The sequence below is a fragment of the Cyclopterus lumpus genome, chromosome 13, assembly GCF_009769545.1.
Source record: "Cyclopterus lumpus isolate fCycLum1 chromosome 13, fCycLum1.pri, whole genome shotgun sequence".
Lineage (NCBI taxonomy): Eukaryota > Metazoa > Chordata > Actinopteri > Perciformes > Cyclopteridae > Cyclopterus > Cyclopterus lumpus.
The window spans coordinates 9,335,646-9,356,238 of NC_046978.1; the positions used below are offsets into that span (position 1 = coordinate 9,335,646).

Consider the following 20,593-nt stretch of genomic DNA (forward strand, 5'->3'; position numbering starts at 1 on the left):
CACCCGGAAGAGCAAGCGGAGGAGGAGGAGGAGGAGGAGGAGGAGACGGCTGAGGATGCTCTGTTTGGGCGGCGCAGCCTTTCAGAAACGATGCCCAGCTCACAGACCATAACGTTAAATGAGCTATAAGAGGTGTATCTTATACATAATAAGCCACCATTGTAATACAAATATCGCTTGTTTGCTACAGGGACTAAACCAATGATCCCTTTGTATTTGTGTTATATTCTATCAAAGACATATTTGTAGGTGAGTGTGACTCGCTGTGCGGTTTGTGTGTATTGAGTGTGGTTAACACGTGGTACTGCCCCGCCTCTCCTCGCCTCTCCTCTCCTCTCCTCTCCTCTCCTCGCCTCTCCTCTCCTCTCCTCTCGCGGTCATCGACCTTCCCAAACAGCTGCATTCTCGCTCAGTCCGATGTGCTGCTCCTCTGCTTGTGATCTTTAGTGAATGAAACTAAGCTTTGGGCACACAGCAGCCCCGATGCTCTTGGGATCGAGATCATTTGTTTCAGCAAGATGAAACGATGGAGAACCCAAACTTTATGTCGCTTGCTTCTGTGTGTCAGTATTTTACCAAGTAAGTTTCCATTCATTTTATTTATTTGAATTGATCCCATGTGCTCTAAAATGATGCATTTTTAATTGTCTACTGTTTATTTTATGTGTTATGTTAATTCCAGACAGAAAACTTCCAGCTGTGCCCGCCAAGATGACAAATATTTTTTAAACATGCGCATACAATATTGTCTATTAACTCTGATCCGCAGAGCTCTAACAATGCCATTGTTTTCCAGTCAAATTTCATGGAACATTCATTTCCTCACAGATTTCCATTTCACTTCCAAGCAAGCCCACAATCCGAAAACCAGTTGTTCAGGGATTTGCTATCATTATAATCCCACAGACCTTCTTTGTATCCAGCTCAGAGGCTTTATTGAAACAGCGCTTCAGGGTTAACATCTGGCTGGCCCAAATCCATTGTTGACAGGAAGACAAGCTCCAGTTAGAAAACACTAGTGTTTCCATTTTAAAACTACATCTCTTATCAGGGGTCCTGGTAACTTAATGTATAAGAAACAGGAGTAATTTCCTTATTAAATAGTTCATATCGATACATGCTTAACTCCACATACACAGTGGGTCCAGAGAAAGTCACTGCTGGCAGATACTGTATGTCTGAACTCTTTCTAGAGCTGTTTAGAGTGGCAATATGACATTCCTCTTTGTCCCTTTCTGCCATCTGTCATGCATTCACATCTTCTCCACAGCATCCACATCGCTGCATATACTCTGAATGTCACTGGCCAGAGAATGGATTGATCAAAACTCATCACATGCGAATATCCTTTGCAGAAAATACTTTCCCTGACTAAATATATACAAAAGTAATGTGGCACAATGAACTGAAACACAACATGTGCTCTTTGGCAATATGACTGTAAATCATTTCTCTCCCTGTCTTAGCCTGTTGGTGTGCTCAGGGGAAATACGCTCAAAAGCTCCTGAGTGATTTATTCACCAACTACACTAGTGCGCTGAGGCCTGTGGAGGACACAAACACCATACTGAATGTGACCCTGCAGATTACACTGTCACAAATCATCGACATGGTAAACCAACACGGTGCACACCAGATCTGTGAAGATACCCACTCAATAATGCCATGTTGATATTTGTTAAAATTCCGGTTTTACCTGCCCCCCGACCCCCAGTTGTAAAGTATTTTCTATAATTTCTAATGTTTTACAGGATGAGCGAAACCAAGTTTTGACTGCATATTTATGGATACGGCAAGTGTGGGTTGATGCACACCTCAAATGGAATAAAGATGATTACGATGGACTCGATACCATCCGTATACCTAGTAGTTATGTATGGAGACCTGATATAGTCCTATATAACAAGTAGGTCGGACTGGTATTGAGTTAATCATTCAGTGACTATCCCAGTGTGGCCTCTTTTGATCAGAATCAAAGGCACAAGCTGAACAGTCCTTGAAGCCATTATTCATAGGAGTGTCCAGGCCTCTGTCTGCTTTTTATACAGAAGAATGCTGAGAAACCAAAATTACAATTTCAGTCAGAGGTAAGACTTTTATGACAGAAAGGAAAGAAGTATTGCCTTAGTAGTAAAGCACTTAGAAATAACCTGACAACAGTTATATGTACATTAACATGCAGACACATGTAAACACAAACACTGAGCATTACTGAAACAATATAAAATGCAGACAACAATGAGGAATGAGTGCAACTCTCCCAAATGTGTGGACTCTCCCTTCAGTTGGCACACTTGTGCCTTTATATCCTGATCAAGTTTCGTTGTCCACCTTCTCCAGGACAATACAACTGCTCATCAATTACTTCTTAAAGGTAGCCAACATATCTTGAATGCGCTCTTGGTATGAACATTTTCTTTGTTTTTCAGTGCCGATGACCACTTTACTGGCTCCATGGACACCAATGTGGTGATCCGGCATGATGGCCAGATGATGTGGGATTCCCCTGCTATCACAAAGAGCTCCTGCAGAGTGGACGTGTCTTTCTTCCCCTTCGATGCTCAGCAGTGCAGGTTCACATACGGCTCCTGGACCTACAACGGTAACCAGCTGGACATCCTGAACGCCTTGGAGAGCGCTGACCTGGCTGACCTGGTGGAAAATGTGGAGTGGGAGGTGCTGGGAATGCCGGCCAAGAAGAACGTCATTCAGTATGGCTGCTGCGCTGACCCTTACCCTGATGTGACCTACACACTGGAACTGAATAGGAGAGCGTCCTTTTATGTCTACAACTTGCTCATACCATGTGTGATGATCTCTTTCCTGGCACCACTGGGCTTCTACCTGCCCGCTGACTCGGGAGAGAAGGTGTCTTTGGGTGTCACCGTGATGCTGGCACTCACTGTCTTTCAGCTGTTGGTTGCAGAGATCATGCCACCATCTGAGAATGTGCCACTTATTGGTAAGGGCCATCAAATGGGATCAAATCCAAACACTGTGTGATGACTGCGAGTAGCGACTCTTTGTTGATTTCCCTCTCTCCTTTGCTTCCACAGGAAAGTATTACATTGCAACGATGACCATGATCACGGCCTCAACTGCCCTGACCATCTTCATCATGAACATACACCACTGCGGTCCGGATGCCAAGCCTGTTCCCAAGTGGGCCAAGAAAGTCATTTTGCAGTACATGGCCAGAATGTGCTTTGTCTATGAAGTTGGGGAGAACTGCTTGTCACCGCAGCCGGAGAATCAGGAGCCTCCACCGGTAAAGAACACCAACTGCAGCATGAACGGTCAGGCAGGACCGGGCAAAGAGGACTGCGTCTTCAAAATGGAGAGAGGACAAGAGACAGTGGGCTCCTTGAACGGCGAGGAGAGGGAAGACATGGATCAGATGATGAGCCCGATAGGCTCCATTGGGAAGAACACCACCAACAACTACAGTGCTTGGAAGAATGGTATTTTCATGAGCATGGACTGTGGAGAGGCAGGGGGTCAGAGGAGAGGCAGAAAGGGAGGTGTGAGCGATGGAGAGAGAAGAGACGGAGAGGTTTCCTGCCACAGCCAAAGCAATGAGCTACTGCATAACATTGAGTACATAGCCAACTGTTACAGAGATCAGAGGGCAACACAGAAAAGGACTGGGGAGTGGAAGAAAGTAGCTAAAGTTTTAGACCGCTTCTTCATGTGGATATTTTTCATCATGGTATTTTTCATGAGCCTTCTCATCATGGGCAAAGCCATCTAACAGCAGATCTGAGAAGCTGCTCTTAATGACAGTGTTACTTTACCAGATCATTTAATTAACATGGTCTATTCTGGAGGCTCCCATCACCCACCTGACTGCAGTCCTAATTATTAGAATTACATATTTAATACAAGTTGTGTTCATTGGTTTCGTTGCTGACAACTTACATCCCCCAACTTTTGTTCCAATACTATGTGAAAGTTAGTAGGCTCAGCCAAGAAATAGCAAGTCAGTTAGTCAACACATTTTTCAACAATTGTGTGTTTTTATTTTAATAGATAACATGTGGATTAGTTTCGTTGTGACACTATTTCATTGTGTCTGAAACAATAGGTCAACAGAGTCAAAGATGCAACCCAAAGCAGTGACAAATAAATAAGCTATCCATTGCTGCACACATTTCAAGTATAATTTTTTCTTTTTTTAAAAATCTGTTATTGATAATGTGTCTGAGTAGTAGCGTAAAAAAAGGGACAGTTCTAAAACCCAACAAAAGAAAATACACAAATCACACATTAGCTTGAGGTAGTAATTGTTGCAATTTGTATTACCGTATGTATTATACTGTGATAGACAAAAGGAGGGGATGGAAAAAAAGAAAGTACTTTATTAATCCCTCATCAGTGAAAATGTTATTTTACTCTTATGACATGAATCAGTGAAAGAAAGAGAATCATTCAACTTTACAGAAGAGTCAATAAGCCAAGCGATACAACCAGGCAAGCTTCTGTACATCAAACCAGAGCAAGAGAAAACAGCGTCTCAATAGCTCACACAGATTATCGATTAAATCCCCTGGATCATCACCAGTTGATCTTCTCTTCATGTGTGTATTATTCTGGCTCTTTATGTTGCAAAGGGGCCATGACTCATTAATCTAAACCCAAAGGAGAGTAAAAAGCTTAATCAGCACAACTGTTCTTTGAATAAGTGTTGATTTGAAAAAAACGACAACAGTTGAGACCTCTGGTTGACCTTTCATCAAGTGATCCTCCTACAAACTCTTTACATAAAAGAAAAGACGTGGAAAGCATTTCAGGTTTTATTTTTCGTGTGTCACTTTAGGATTTTGTCGTTTGATGAGAAAAGCAAAATCAAGGTAAAAAAGTTACCTCAAACACCTCAACAACCAAATAGCTGTTAATTTGGGAAATGTTGAGCATGTATATGAGTATAAGGACCAAACCGTGTAGGTTATGTGTTTTTGGTAGGCTAAAACAATTGTCCAAGTCATTATTTTTTCATTGTATTGTTGTAATGTAGTGACACTGTATTTTCATTTTATATGAGTTGATTTCAGTCATAGTCTGTTTAAAATGTGTATATGAAACATGACCATTTTACCTGCGACTCTGTGAAAACAAATACATGACTATACAATAATCTTATCATGATACTCCTTATTGTAGTAAACCGTTTCTGCAAGGCCAATAGAAATTGTGATTATAGTGATTTTCATGCTATTCTAGCATTAAGACACAAGAGGTTGGTAGAGAGCTTGTTACTGGGGTCGAGGACACGGAGGCCAGTCAACTGTAGTATTGTATTGTCTATTGTTTATGATGACATATTAAACTTGCAAATAGCACAAATGTGTCCATAAACCACATTGAATTTGGTAACAGAAGACAATGAATATAATTAATAAATAAAAGAGTATTGCAGAAAGATTTGCAACTTAAATAAAACAGGTTTCAAATAAAACAGGTGTAACATGTGTCATGTGTCTCTATGTCCAAAGTCACAAAGTATGAAGAGATAAGAGAAGTTATCAGGTCACTTTTCTTTGCAGTAATTGGATGATTTTATCACGTAATGATCTTGATTGCATTCCATAAATGATTGGATTCAAATTAGCAGGGACCACATGAAATAAAATGTAGGCAATTTTCCTTAAATCTGGATGATTTGGAAAACGATGCAATATAATTGTTAAGAACCCCGACCAGAGCATAATAAGATAAAGAACAAGGTGGCTGGCACAGGTTTGAATTGCTCTGTTATTCAACTCTTTGCTTTTCCTGATCCAGCAGACGGCAGCTATTCTGAAATAGGTCACAGCTATTCCTCCCATTGAGCAGCTGAACAGCAAAACGGTGAAAAAGAGTCCATAGATATTGTTGATTGACATATTCTCGCAGGAAAGCTTAAACAGTGACGCGTTGTCACAGTAAGCATTTTGTATAAGCGACCGACAACGGGACAGCCTCACTGTGAGACCTACCAAGACAGACACCAGCACTAAGGACACCGACCATGCAGTTGCTGACAGCACAACCACAGCTTTGGTAGTCATAATGGAGCTGTACCTCAACGGGTGGCATATTGCCACGTATCTGTCGATTGCCATAATGATGAGAATCATGTGTGAGGCGGATCCGAACGTGTGGCTGTAAAAGGCTTGAACCACACACTGGTTGTAGGTGATTAACCGCTCCGTTGAAATGATGTGAGCCATCAGCTGAGGCAGTAGTACTGTGTTACCAATGATATCATTGATGGAGAGGTTACAGAAAAGAATGTACATGGGCTGGTGCAAAGTCTTCTCAGTGATGATCAGCACAAGGAGTCCGATGTTAGAGCAAAGCAGGGTAAAGTAGACAAACAGCAGTAAGAAAAACAGAGGGTACGTGAACTTTGGGGATATATCGAAGCCTTGGATCTTTAGGATATCACTTGTCATGTTGCTTTCCATTCCGTTTGAACTGATGAAATACAGAAAAGAGCTTTTTCAGAAGCTTTCGTCCTGATGGCTCTATCAACAAAAGTGTCAGCAAACATTTTGAGAAGCATATTAGGTACGTTTTGTTATTAATTGCACAATGCATTCATTCTTAAGCTCAATAACACAAACTGAAAGAGTAAAGTAAATAAAATACGTACAACTTCACAACTAATAACAATACAATAAAAGCATCAAATAATTAAATAATTAATACTTTGTTTAAAGATAATACTTACTTCCTTGACAATTAATTTCAGTCTCCTCCTGCAGAAATACTGAGCACAAATGTGTTCCTGGATGGTCGGGACAATTACATTCTGAACACAAAATTAAGGATAAAAGTGTCACTTTATGCACATTGAAGTGACACTAAATATTATACCACAATGATGCTGAGTGTTATCCTGCACATTAATGCTCAACAAACCTGCAAAACTCCTGCCTGTGGAGGTGGGAATCACAACTCAGCAGCCAGATCTTGATCTCTTTTATATTTAGCCTAAAATGTGACGTCAATCCACTGACCTCTCCACCAGAGCGCCAGCATTTCATCTAACGAAGGTTAAGCTCTTATTGGGGTCGGGAATCTTAAGTTTGAGTTTTAATTGAGCTTGTTTAGACACAGAAGCACAATTCCAAATGGACCCCGACACCTTTGTGTTTGTCATGGAACATGTAACATGTAAACGTCTCAAACTAAGATAGACATCTAATATTGTCATACAGATGTTAACAACTTAAAAGTTACATTTAAGTAAAATATACAATAAAATATACCTTTGTCTTGATTGAAGTGTTGTATATTTACAGTGACTGATGGCCGAGCAGCTCATAAACATCAGAAGATGTTTACAAAAATAAACGGCACTAAAGAAGCTTGGGAGTTTTATTTTTCTCCTCAGGCTTGGTTGCTGCTTCTGAAAAATACTGTCAGAAACCATGGTTTTGAAAAATTAAATCAGTTCCCATTTCTGCTGCGATATTTATACCCTCCACTTTAAAGGGATAGTTTGGGTCTTGCAATGGGAGTTGTATGAGCTACTTATCCAAAGTCAGTATATTGATCTGAGTTCAGATCAGGAAGCAGAAGCATGCAGAGTTGTAGTCTTCCACCCTTCTCTGCACTTCCATTCGAGCAGTTACCCACCCTTAACCGTAACTCTATAGAGACTGTGTCTGTCCCACGGCCACTTAAATTAATTAAATCAAAAGTAACCAGAAGAGGAGTCATACAAAATAACCTCATACAGGTTAACATCACTATTTTAAAAGTGCAACAAAACAAGATAATTAAATGTGGACTCCTAAATAGTAGATCTCTGTCATCTAAAGCTGTATTAGTAAATGATTTAATATCAGACAATCACATTGATTTATTGTGTCTTACTGAAACCTGGCTAAGCCATGAAGAATATGTCAGCCTAAATGAATCAACTCCTCCAAGTCATATTAACACTCACATTCCTCGAGGCACCGGCCAAGGAGGTGGAGTAGCAGCCATCTTTGACTCAAGCCTATTAATAAAACCTAAACTAAACTACAACTCATTTGAAAGCCTTGTTCTTAGTCTTTCACATCCAACCTGTAAAACATTACAGCCAATCCTATTTGTTATACTGTACCGGCCACCAGGTCCATATTCAGAATTTATATCTGAATTTTCAGAGTGTTTATCAAGTTTAGTCCTTAAAACTGATAAGGTTATTATTGTAGGAGATTTTAATATTCATGTGGATATTGACAATGATTGCCTTAGTACTGCATTTATCTCATTGTTGGACTCGATTGGCTTCTGTCAGAGAGTACAGAAACCCACTCACTGCTTTGGCCACACCCTCGACCTTGTTCTTACATATGGCATTGACATTGAGCATTTGGAGGTCTTCCCACAGAACCCTCTTCTGTCAGACCATTACCTCATAACTTTTGAGTTTATACTCCCGGAGTATACACCGTTAGTCAAAAGGTTCTACACCAGATGTCTAACTGACAGTGCTGTAGCTAAATTTAAAGAAGCGATTCCTTCTGCATTTGATTCAATACCACGTCTCAATGTGACGGAGGACTCCTGTGCTAACTTTAATCCGTCCCAGATTGATCATATTGTCGATAGTGCTACAGGCTCACTGAGAATGACACTAGACTCGATAGCCCCACTGAAGAAAAAGACAGTGAGGCAAAGGAGGTTTGCTCCCTGGTATAACCCTCAGACCCGCGACCTAAAGCAAACTTCACAAAAGCTCGAAAGCATATGGCGTTCCACCAATCTGGAAGAATCACGCTTAGTTTGGCCTTAAAACATATAAAAAGGCTCTCCGTAATGCCAGAGCAGCCTATTACTCATCAGTAATAGAGAAAAATAAGAACAACCCCAGGGTTCTCTTTAGCACTGTAGCCAGGCTGACAGAGAGTCACAGCTCTGTGGAGCTGTGTATTCCTATAGACCTCAGTAGTAATGACTTCATGAACTTCTTCAATGAAAAGATTTTAACTATTAGAGGCAAAATTGATGATCTCTTGCCCTCAACTACTGCCGATCTGTCAAGAGGAGTGGCCTTGGAAACGGCTGTTTGCCCTGGTGTATATTTGGATAGCTTTTCTCCCATTAACCTAGATCAATTGTCCTCAACGGTTTCTACTTCTAAACCGTCTACCTGTCTCTTAGACCCCATCGCAACGAGGCTGCTTAAAGACGTGTTGCCTTTAATTGGCACCTCTCTGCTGGATATTGTTAATGTGTCTTTGCTAACAGGGCATGTACCACATTCCTTCAAAGTAGCTGTAATTAAACCTCTCCTGAAAAAGCCCACTCTTAATCCAGAGGTGTTGGCTAACTACAGACCAATCTCTAACCTTCCCTTCCTCACTAAGATCCTTGAGAAAGTAGTCGCAAATTAGTTGTGCGACTTCCTACATCAGAATAGTTTATTTGAGGAGTTTCAGTCAGGATTTAGAAAACACCACAGCACAGAGACAGCACTGGTGAAAATTACAAATGACCTCCTAATTGCATCAGATAAAGGACTCATCTCCGTACTGGTATTATTAGACCTTAGTGCTGCGTTTGACGCCATTGATCATGACATCCTATTACAGAGACTGGATCAGTCGATTGGCATTTCAGGCATTTCACCGCACTAAGTTGGTTTAAATCCTATTTATCAGATCGATCTCAATTTGTATTTGTAAACGATGAAGCCTCAATGACCACTAACGTTAATCACGGAGTTCCACAAGGTTCTGTGCTTGGACCAATTTTATTTACCTTATATATGCTTCCTTTGGGCTCCTCCTATGAATCGCCACCTTAACGTGGTGGAGGAGTTTGAGTGGCTCAGTGATCCTGGGAGCTATGTTGTCCGGGGCGTCAGCCCCTGGTAGGGTCTCCCAAGGCAAACAGGTCTCGGGGGAGAGCCCAGACTAAGAGCGGTTCAACAAACCCTGATGATAAGCAGCCCACGGATTGTAGCCACCTTGCCCGGACAAGGGAAACCGGGGCACCCTCCCGGAGCCAGACCCAGGAGGGGAGCTCGTCGGCGAGCGTCTGGTGGCCGGGCTTTCGCCCATGGGGCCCGGTCGGGCTCAGCCCGAAAGAACAACATGGAGCAGCAGTCACCCTGTGGACCCACCACCCGCAGGGAGAATTATCGGGGTCGGGTGCTATGTAGACCGGGCGGCGGGCCAGGCGGGAGACCTGGGCGGGCCGATCGCCGGCAGCATAGACTAGCTCTAGGGACGTGGAACGTCACCTCACTAGCGGGGAAAGAGCCGGAGCTGGTGCAGGAGGTGGAGCGGTACCAGCTAGATATAGTTGGGCTCACCTCCACGCACAGCATGGGCTCTGGAACCAAGCTCCTGGAGAAGGGTTGGACTTTGTCCTTTTCTGGAGTTGCCCAGGGTGAGAGGCGCCGGGCGGGAGTGGGGATACTCACGAGCCCCCGGCTGAGCGCCGCTGTGTTGGAGTTTTCCCCGGGGAACGAGAGGGTCGCCTCCCTGCGCTTACGGGTTGCGGGGAGTAAGGCTCTGACTGTTGTTTGTGCTTATGCACCGAACAGCATTTCGGAGTATCCGGCCTTCTTGGAGTCGGTGGGAGGGGTCCTGGAAAGGGCGCCGCCTGCCGACTCCATAGTTCTCCTGGGAGACTTCAATGCTCACGTGGGCAATGACAGAGAAACCTGGCGGGGCGTGATTGGGAGGAACGGCTTGCCCGATCTGAACCCGAATGGTGTTTTGTTGTTGGACTTCTGTGCTAGCCACAGTTTGTCCATAACGAACACCATGTTCGAACATAAGGTGGCTCATAAGTGTACCTGGTACCAGAACACCTTAGGCCGGAGATCAATGATCGACTTTGTAATCGTATCATCTGATCTGCGGCCGTATGTCTTGGACACTCGGGTGAAGAGAGGAGCAGAGCTGTCAACTGATCACCACCTGGTGGTGAGTTGGATCAGATGGCGGGGAACTCGGCTAGAGAGACCTGGCAAGCCCAAACGTGTAGTGAGGGTGAACTGGGAACGTCTGGCAGAGGATCCTGTCCGGGAGGTCTTCAACTCCCACCTCCGGAAGAACTTCTCACAAATCCCGAGGGAGGCTGGGGACATGGAATCCGAGTGGACCTTGTTCAAAGCCTCTATTGTGGACGCGGCTGCTCGGGGCTGTGGCCGGAAGGTCATCGGTGCCTGTCGTGGCGGCAACCCTAGAACCCGGTGGTGGACACCGGGGGTGAGGGTAGCCGTCAAACTGAAGAAGGAGGCATTTCGGGCCTGGCTGGCCCAGGGGTCTCCTGAAGCAGCTGACGGGTACCGGCGGGCCAAAAGGGCTGCAGCGACGATGGTCGCGGAGGCTAAAACTCGGGCATGGGAGGAGTTCGGGGAGGCCATGGAGAAGGACTTTCGGTTGGCCTCAAGGAAGTTCTGGCAAACCATCCGACGGCTCAGGAAGGGAAAGCAGGGTCTACCCCAGGCTGTTCTCAGCAGGGGGGGGGAACTGCTGACCCGGACTGGGGACATCGTCGGGCGGTGGAAAGAGCACTTTGAGGAACTCCTAAACCCGGCCCACATGTCCCCCGGAGAGGGGGCAGCGCCGGAAGACTTTGGGGTGGATTCACCCATATCCCTGGTAGAGGTCGCTAAGGTAGTCAAAAAGCTCCTTGGTGGCAAGGCGCCAGGGGTGGATGAGATCCGCCCTGAGATGCTGAAAGCGCTGGACATTGTTGGGCTGTCTTGGTTGACACGCCTTTTCAGTGTCGCATGGGGTTCGGGAACAGTGCCCATGGACTGGCAGACCGGGGTGGTGGTTCCCATCTTCAAGAAGGGGGACCGGAGAGTGTGCTCGAACTATCGTGGTATCACACTGCTCAGCCTCCCAGGAAAAGCTTATGCCAGGGTGCTGGAGAGGAGGCTCCGACCGCTTGTCGAACCTCAGATTCAGGACGAACAGTGCGGATTCCGTCCCGGTCGTGGAACAGTGGACCAGCTCTTTACCCTCGCAAGATTACTGGAGGGGTCCTGGGAGTTTGCCCAACCAGTTTACATGTGCTTTGTAGACCTGGAGAAGGCTTTCGACCGGGTCCCTCGGGGGTTTTTGTGGGGGGTGCTGCAGGAGTATGGGGTGCCGGACCCGTTGGCACGGGCCAACCGGTCTCTGTACGCCTGCAGTAGGAGCTGTGTTCGTCTCCTCGGTAGTAAGTCAGACACGTTCCCGGTGGGTGTTGGCCTCCGCCAGGGCTGCCCTTTATCACCGGTCCTGTTCGTGACCTTCATGGACAGGATATCTAGGCGCAGCCAGGGGGCGGAGAGGATCCGGTTCGGGAGTCTCGGGATCGCCTCTCTGCTGTTTGCGGATGATGTGGTCCTGTTTGCCTCCTCGGACCGTGACCTCCAGCATTCACTGGGGCGTTTTGCAGCCGAGTGCGAAGCGGCAGGGATGAGAGTTAGCACCTCCAAATCTGAGGCCATGGTGCTCTGCCGGAAACCGGCGGATTGCTCCCTCCAGGTGGGGGCAAACTGCCTACCCCAAGCGAAGGAGTTCAAGTATCTCGGGGTCTTGTTCACGAGTGAGGGTAAGGTGGAGCGGGAGATCGATAGGCGGATCGGTGCGGCTGCAGCAGTAAAACAGGCGCTGTACCGGTCTGTCTTGGTGAAGAGGGAGCTGAGCCGGAAGGCAAAGCTCTCCATTTACTGGTCGGTCTACGTTCCAACCCTCACCTCGTGACCGAAAGAACGAGATCTCGGATACAAGCGGCCGAAATGAGCTTCCTCCATAGGGTGGCCGGGCTCAGCCTTAGAGATAGGGTAAGGAGCTCGGACATCAGGGGGGAGCTTGGAGTCGAGTCGCTGCTCCTTCGTGTCGAAAGGAGTCAGCTGAGGTGGTTCGGGCATCTAGTCAGGATGCCTCCTGGACGCCTCCCATTAGAGGTTTTCCGGGCACGTCCAACTGGTAGGAGGCCCCGGGGAAGACCGAGGACACGCTGGAGGGATTATATCTCCCGGCTGGCCTTGGAACGCCTCGGGATCCCCCAGAATGAGCTGGAAAGTGCTGCGGGTGAGAGGGAGGCCTGGGTCGGCCTGCTGAACCTGCTGCCACCGCGACCCGACCCCGGATAAGCGGGTGATAATGGATGGATGGATGCTTCCTTTGGGCAATATTATCAGGAAACACTGCATAAACTTTCATTGCTATGCAGATGATACTCAATTATATCTATCGATCAAACCAGACGAGACCAACCAGCTCGCTAAAATTCAAGAATGTCTTAAAGACATAAAAACATGGATGACCTGCAACCTCCTGATGTTAAACTCAGACACAAAGGAAGTTATTTTACTGGGCCCTGAACACCTCAGAGATCAATTATCTGGTGATGTGGTTTCTGTAGATGGCATTTCCCTGGCATCCAACACCACTGTAAAGAATCTAGGCGTTATCTTTGACCGAGACTTGTCCTTTAACTCCCACGTTAAGCAAATCTCAAGGACTGCATTTTTTCATCTACGTAACATTTCAAAAATCAGGCACATCTTGTCCCAAAAAGATCAAGAAAAGCTGGTTCACGCATTTGTTACTTCCAGACTAGATTACTGCATCTCCTTATTATCAGGCTGCTCTAATAAGTCTCTTAAATCCCTCCAGTTGATCCAGAATGCTGCAGCTCGTGTACTCACAAAAACTAAGAAAAGAGATCACATTACTCCTGTATTAGCTGCTCTGCGGGCTGCACGGTGGTGTAGTGGCTAGCACTGTTGCCTCACAGCAAGAGGGCCGCGGGTTCAATTCCCGGTCGGAGCGGTCCTTCTGTGTGGAGTTTGCATGTTCTCCCCGTGGCAGCGTGGGTTCTCTCCGGGCTCTCCGGCTTCCTCCCACAGTCCAAAGACATGCTGCAGGTTAATTGATCTCTAAATTGCCCATAGGTGTGAATGTGAGAGTGAATGGTTGTATGTCCCTACATGTGCCCTCGATGGACTGGCGGCCTGTCCAGGGTGTCCCCTGCCTTCGCCCTATGTCAGCTGGGATAAGCTCCAGCGCCCCCGCGACCCTAATGAGGATAAGCGGTATTGAAAATGGATGGATGGATGGATGGATAGCTGCTCTGCACTGGCTACCTGTAAAATCAAGAATCACCTACAAAGACTTGATTGGTGATGCACCATCATATCTTAAGGAGCTTGTAGTACCATATTGCCCCACTAAAGAGCTGCGCTCACTAAATGTGGGGCTACTTGTGGTTCCTAGAGTCCTAAAAAGTAGGATGGGAGCCAGAGCCTTCAGTTATCAAGCTCCTCTTTTATGGAACCAGCTTCCACTTTCAGTTCGGGAGGCAGACACAGTAACCTCATTCAAGAATAGACTTAAGACTTCCCTGTTTGATAGTGCTTATAGTTAGGGCTGAATCAGGTTTGCCCTGGTCGAGCCCCTTGATATGCTGCTATAGGATTTATAGGCTTATAGGGTCCATTGGACCTGGAGGTGTCTGATGCCTGGTGAGCCGGCCTCCCGCGTTGGCCCTGCTGATGCGCCTCCTCTCTACCTCCTTCTGTTTCATGGATTGGAGTTCCATTCATTGTCATATTCATGTAATGTGTTTATGTAACTTTGTAAATGCTGTTCATTCTGTACACATGATATCTATTGCTTCTGTCCATCCGGGGAGAGGGATCCTCCTCTGTTGCTCTCCTGAAGGTTTCTTCCCTTTTTTCCCTGTCAAAGGTTATTTTTGGGGAGTTTTTCCTGATCCGATGTGAGGTCCTGGGACAGGGATGTCGTATGTGTACAGATTGTAAAGCCCTCTGAAGCAAATTTGTAATTTGTGATATTGGGCTATACAAAATAAACTGAATTGAATTACCTTCAGTTTGGAGAAGCAGGCATGAGTACCGACACAGCAGCAAAGTGATGCACCGCTGTAGACGTTTTTGAGCCACCTAAAACAAAGGTTAACATTTTTTTTACTAGTTTAAGAGTACACTGTATTTAGAATATTTGTGCTGGTTTCCCTTGCCGTGAAACAGCCTGACAGTCTATGTTTGGGACGGGGAACTAATGCTGTTATCTCTGCTCTTCTCAAAGCCGGCACACATAGTTGACATATTAATTGAGCAACTAATTGAAAGGCTTCTAATTTGTCAAATTTAATTAATTATAAATCTGTTACAGAGGATTCAGTAATGGCAGTAGAGAAAAATGTTTGTCTATCAATATGTATCCGGATTATTATATGTATAAGCAAATCTGTGGGAGAAGTTAGGGTTTAAAGTTTGCCTAACTTGATAGGGGGATCCCCAAAAGAATGTGCAATGTGCAAACGCTACAAAGAAAGGCCAGAGGTAGTAGATTCACACCGTGCACTTTGCTGTAAGGCGAGATAACTATTAACTGAACCGAAAAAGAGGGTCAAATCAATTATTAACTCAAGGGTCCATCGTGTCTCTTTCTCTTGGGTGAGATGATTAGTCTTTTCATAGTGTCCTAATGTCCAAACAGCTTGTTTAAGTACACAAACAAGGTCCTTGTTCCCAAAGGCCGGATGTGACCACTTCAATGCGCTGTTTCAATTAGTATATTTCTTCTGGGACATATAAAGACATTTTTAAAAAGCTGTATAATATGCGATGCATTTTTTATGTATTGAGCCCTTTGTCATATCTATTCAAACTGTGAATTGTTCGTAAAACATTGCAGTTTAATAGTGAGAAAACAAAGCAAAGACTATGTTGTGATACCTTAACCCCAACAATGAACTTAATTTGCTGGAATATTTTTCCATATTAACATGCTTAAAGTAGAGATTAAAGTTAAGGAATCAAATGTGTGCAGGTTGTATGTGTCACATGCAGCCTCACACGTTCCAGCCTCCCTTTGGAGTTATTAAACAACATCCTTCATCTGAAAGTCACAAGGAATTACTAATTGTCCAGGGATTAATTACAATGTGAGACAGTTAATAATACCTCTTTTGACTATATCTCAATGGGGCTCATTAATAAATGTGTTTTGACAAAGTAATGAGACATTGAGCTGATGTAATTTGTAGTGTATCATAGTTACATAATAGTGCTGAAGGAGGTTGAGTTTGAAAATATCATATTTAGTATGCTTGTTGTTGTGTGATACCAATACAAAAAAAAGTCCAGGTAATGGGAACTAAAGAAGAGAAGACTTCAGAGAAGGTTTGTAGTAAGATTGTCACATGGCAGGCCTTCAGCAGTGTGGTTTCAAAATTAAAACGGTAGGCAGCTCCATTGTTGGATTTATACAACTCAAACTCTGAAACAGACACCATAACGAGGCTAGCCTCTGTTGATTAAGTGTAGAGAGCAAATTGAATGATTGCCGTAATAAAAGACAAAAGAATATGTATTCCTATGTGATTGAAAACTATGGTATACTGTCAAATAAACGATCATTATTAAAGTTAGTTCATCTTTATTGTCCTGGTAGAGGAAATGTGTTCTGCATCCAGGGTTCACAAAAGCAGAATACAAAAAGACAACATCAACGACACATCAACACAATAACACAGCTAGTGCAGGGAAATGGAAATGCTGTACTAGGTACACATACAGTTTGTCATCAAGACAAATATCCAAATATTTGCAGTCAACACCTCTAACAACGATTGACAGTGACTTACTGAAGTCACGAATCATGCCTTTGTTTGAAAGCTTTTCACATGGAGGAAACATTTGAACTCCTCGTCCTCTATTATATTAATGACATGTTTCTGATTCTCTCTCTGCTTGAATGCAGTTGGTCATAAAATCAGCTTCAGCTCTGGCTTTCTGAAGGTTCTCACATCACATACGACTGCAGTTGTTGCACTAATACAGTCCTCTATGTTCTTAGCTAGTGTGTGAAGGAGAGGTACCGCAGGTCCTTCCTTCCTGCTGCTGTCAGGCTGCACAACCAGCTCTGCTCACAGTAAATATGTTATTCTGTCTGGATATATCATATATCATATTTCTTTATTACTGTTTTTGTATTTTTTTTTTACCTTTTCTTTTCCTTTACTGCTGTAATCCTGTAAATGTTCCCACTGCGAGGCTAATGAAGGATTATCTTGTTTTATCTTCTGGACTTCACTTTTTGTTAATATCTATGGAGTTTTAATTTAAATTTGAGGGCAGCACTCTCACACTTTAACACCATCAACTAGTCACAACAATTCATAACTTAATTTATTTCTGCTGTTGTACCATAACTTCATTGTTAAGTAATTTGAGGACACACAATTTATTTGGGCCTAAAATTAATACATTTAAAAAAAAAGATCACACACATTATTTCTGGTGGACAAACTAAGAGGATTTAATAAAAATGCTGGGTTTCAAGAGTTTGTTTTTCAGGTTTGTGAAGGTTTATGAAGGTTTTCATTTTTGTGCCAGTGTGTTTTCTGCCACCATCTACAGGCCCGGGATGTGCCCAGGGGGATGTGTTTAGGCCTAAAGGCCACCTCTTTAGACACGCCTCTAGTCAATATCTCTATAGAAGTACTTTATTCTGTATTGGAAAGCCAATGACACCCCCAAAAGCACAAGTGACGTAAACAGGTTATGGCTCTTTAAATATGAACTAAAGCAGGATGGGCAGGGTAGTTCTCAACAGTTTATTCTGACTGCGTTCGATGCAATTTCTGAGGATGACATTTTCTCCATGTATTTCTTAATAATCTACAGTAAACGGAGAAAACAATGGAGAACAAATCTTTCTGGTTCAGCTCTGAGTTAACCCTCAACACATTTGTTATTCCACCTGGAGGAAAGTATCCCATATTTTTACTTGGTATTGCGATTTATTTCTTTAGCATTGTTTGCAACCTGACCTTGTTGAGTTTGATCATTCTGAAGAGGAACCTTCACAAGCCCATGTATTTCATCCTGTTCAGTCTTCCACTCAATGACTTGATAGGCATAACTGCAATGTTACCAAAGGTGCTTTCAGACATTGTGACAGAGACAAACAAGGTGTACTATCCTCTCTGTGTTTTACAAGCGTTCTTGCTCCACATGTACGGTGGAGGAATTTTGTTTATTCTTGCAGCAATGTCTTTTGATCGCTATGCTGCCATCTGCATGCCGTTACGCTACAGCTCTGTCATGACCCCCAGAGTTGTCATTTGTATTATCGCTCTAGTTTGGGGTCTTGACTTTGTCTTGATTGTATCTTTGTTCTCTTTACAGTCAAGGCTTCCCAGGTGTAAATATGTGGTTATGAATGTGTTCTGTGACAACCCATCTCTTCTGAAGCTCACGTGCGGAAACACGGCGGTCAATAACATCATAGGTCTCTTTAACACGGCTGTCATACAAGCTGCAAGTGTGTCTATTCAGGCATTTTCCTATGTGAAGATTCTGATCGCATGTGTGGTGACAAGGAGGTCTGATACAAAAACAAAAGCTGTCAACACGTGTGTTGCACAGTTGCTCATATTAATCATATTTGAGATTGTGGCAACTTTCACAATTTTATCGCATAGGTTCAGAAATGTCTCAGCTGACTTGCAAAAGATAATGGGCATGCTGATATTTATTGTACCTCCGCTTCTGAATCCAATTGTATATGGGCTGTATACAAGTGAAATACGAAACACTCTTCTGACAGTCTTAAAAAACAGAGTGCCAATCTAAATTTGTACACAAGTGGGCCAACAGCGCTGACATTTTGTCTTATTGACCAGCAAAGAAATTCATAACACTGTTATCTTAGGTAGTCTCTCTGATAATGCAAACAATGTCAACTATGCATGAAACTAACAAATGCATGAACCTAAAATCCCTTTTCACCATTTTTCTTCTTCTTGTGGAAACCCTGCTTCCATTTGGAAATGCTGTTTTGAAATATGAAATATTTCTTTTTGTAAAATGTGGGGAACCAACGATGCAGAGTCAATCACACAATGCTACCTGACCTTTTCGTGTTGTTACAAGCTTGACAAAAACAACATTTGATTGCAATTGTTTTCTTTTCTGTCTCTATTGGGGTGTATAGCACTTTGTGTTGTTTAAGTACAATGGACATATTCGTCTCATACTGCATATAGTTTAACCGGAAATACATTTTAATTTAAAGCCTTTTGTAAAACTGTCTCAGGCATTTAGTCTGTTCTTTATTTGTTCTTATCATGTTCACATTTGATTGGATGTCTAAATACCGTTTGCTCTAAAGAAGTGTTCACATTTTTACTTACTTGTCATGCAATCCATATGTCTGCAAATGATTTTACATCCTTTAATCAATCACACTGTAATAATTGCAGAGTCCAAAATAAACTCAAGATGTGCAAATGTTTAATGTGTGCTTAATTAATAAATCAAAATCATTCTAAAACATATTTTATGTTTTTCCATAATTTAATGAAAACTCAACAAAGCTGGAAACAGCTTTTGGCTATCCCTATATTGACTTTCAAATCCAGTATAACCTAATCCTTTAAGCCAAATGAGTCTTTACACAAAATTACGTAATATATTCTTGAGATATCCTTTTATCCATTTGAGCATTACATGCTTTGTGAATGATTCATTGTTTAATGTTCACGTTAAGATATGTTTATGAGCCGTACCAACCTTTATAAAAAATACTATAAATCACATGAAACAGCAGATGTGATTACTCTTCTGGAGACTTCTACTGCATTGCAATAAATGATGAGGAATACGATGACAGGAGCTCATGTGAGAGACAGACTCCATCCATCCATCCATTATCAGCCGCTTATCCGGGGTCGGGTCGCGGTGGCAGCAGGTTCAGCAGGCCGACCCAGGCTTCCCTCTCACCCGCAACACTTTCCAGCTCATTCTGGGGGATCCCGAGGCGTTCCAAGGCCAGCCGGGAGATATAATCCCTCCAGCGTGTCCTCGGTCTTCCCCGGGGGCCTCCTACCAGTTGGACGTGCCCGGAAAACCTCTAATGGGAGGCGTCCAGGAGGCATCCTGACTAGATGCCCGAACCACCTCAGCTGACTCCTTTGGACACGAAGGATCAGCGACTCGACTCCAAGCTCCCCCCTGATGTCCGAGCTCCTTACCCTATCTCTAAGGCTGAGCCCGGCCACCCTACGGAGGAAGCTCATTTCGGCCGCTTGTATCCGAGATCTCGTTCTTTCGGTCACGACCCAGACAGACTGTGGAAATTAATCACAATAATGACAAATCTTTTCAGCACTGAAATATTTCTTTAGAGCATATTGTTTGCTCTAGAGAATATCACATATTTATTTAACTGACATGCACTTTATTTGTCTGAAACACCTTTTACATTCAGTAATCCCACTGTAATTATTCCAGAGTCCAAAATAGTTTGCTTTGTGGTCCATTAATAAATAATAAATACAAATAAGAATTCTAAAACATATTTTATGTTGTTCCATAATTGATCCAAATGTGTCCAAACATAATTTTAAATGGAAGCCTGTGAAAATAAGTATTTGTAAGACTTGTGAGTAATGTCAGCGCCATTTAGAGTTCTATTGGCAGGAAAGTCAGTATCACCAGTGGAGGTAGTGGATTCCATGTCCTTGTTTTCTTTCTGCCTTTTTCTGCATATAAAACTGTATCATTAGCAAAATGACTACGGCGAAGACAACCTTTCTTTCTTTTGGTAAAGTCTGGGGGCCATGA

At 43.6% G+C, this 20,593-nt stretch overlaps 3 protein-coding genes across 3 annotated transcripts; 2 read left to right on the forward strand and 1 right to left on the reverse strand.

The window, feature by feature from the left end:
* The first annotated feature begins 518 nt into the window (after window positions 1-518).
* chrna10a (cholinergic receptor, nicotinic, alpha 10a) lies at window positions 519-3,751 on the forward strand. The gene is made up of 5 exons (XM_034548768.1): window positions 519-579; window positions 1,467-1,612; window positions 1,752-1,906; window positions 2,430-2,962; window positions 3,057-3,751. The coding sequence occupies exons 1-5, from the start codon at window positions 519-521 to the stop codon at window positions 3,749-3,751; spliced, it is 1,590 nt and encodes a 529-aa protein (XP_034404659.1).
* Window positions 3,752-5,522: 1,771 nt separating this feature from the next.
* On the reverse strand, window positions 5,523-6,446 carry LOC117741315 (olfactory receptor 52N2-like). Its single transcript, XM_034548280.1, has one exon. It carries the CDS (start codon window positions 6,444-6,446, stop codon window positions 5,523-5,525), a length of 924 nt encoding a protein of 307 aa, XP_034404171.1.
* Window positions 6,447-17,665: 11,219 nt separating this feature from the next.
* On the forward strand, window positions 17,666-18,601 carry LOC117741784 (olfactory receptor 52B2-like). The gene has a single exon (XM_034549009.1). It carries the CDS (start codon window positions 17,666-17,668, stop codon window positions 18,599-18,601), a length of 936 nt encoding a protein of 311 aa, XP_034404900.1.
* The last annotated feature ends 1,992 nt before the right edge of the window (window positions 18,602-20,593 follow it).

Coding starts and splice junctions, on each gene's coding strand:
- LOC117741784 (XM_034549009.1), top strand. CDS start 17,666: ATGGAGAACAAATCTTTCTGGTTCAGCTCTGAGTTAACCCTCAACACA.
- chrna10a (XM_034548768.1), top strand. CDS start 519: ATGAAACGATGGAGAACCCAAACTTTATGTCGCTTGCTTCTGTGTGTC. Junction 580..1,466: donor GTGTGTCAGTATTTTACCAA/GTAAGTTTCCAT, acceptor TCCCTGTCTTAG/CCTGTTGGTGTGCTCAGGGG. Junction 1,907..2,429: donor GATATAGTCCTATATAACAA/GTAGGTCGGACT, acceptor TTTGTTTTTCAG/TGCCGATGACCACTTTACTG.
- LOC117741315 (XM_034548280.1), bottom strand. CDS start 6,446: ATGGAAAGCAACATGACAAGTGATATCCTAAAGATCCAAGGCTTCGAT.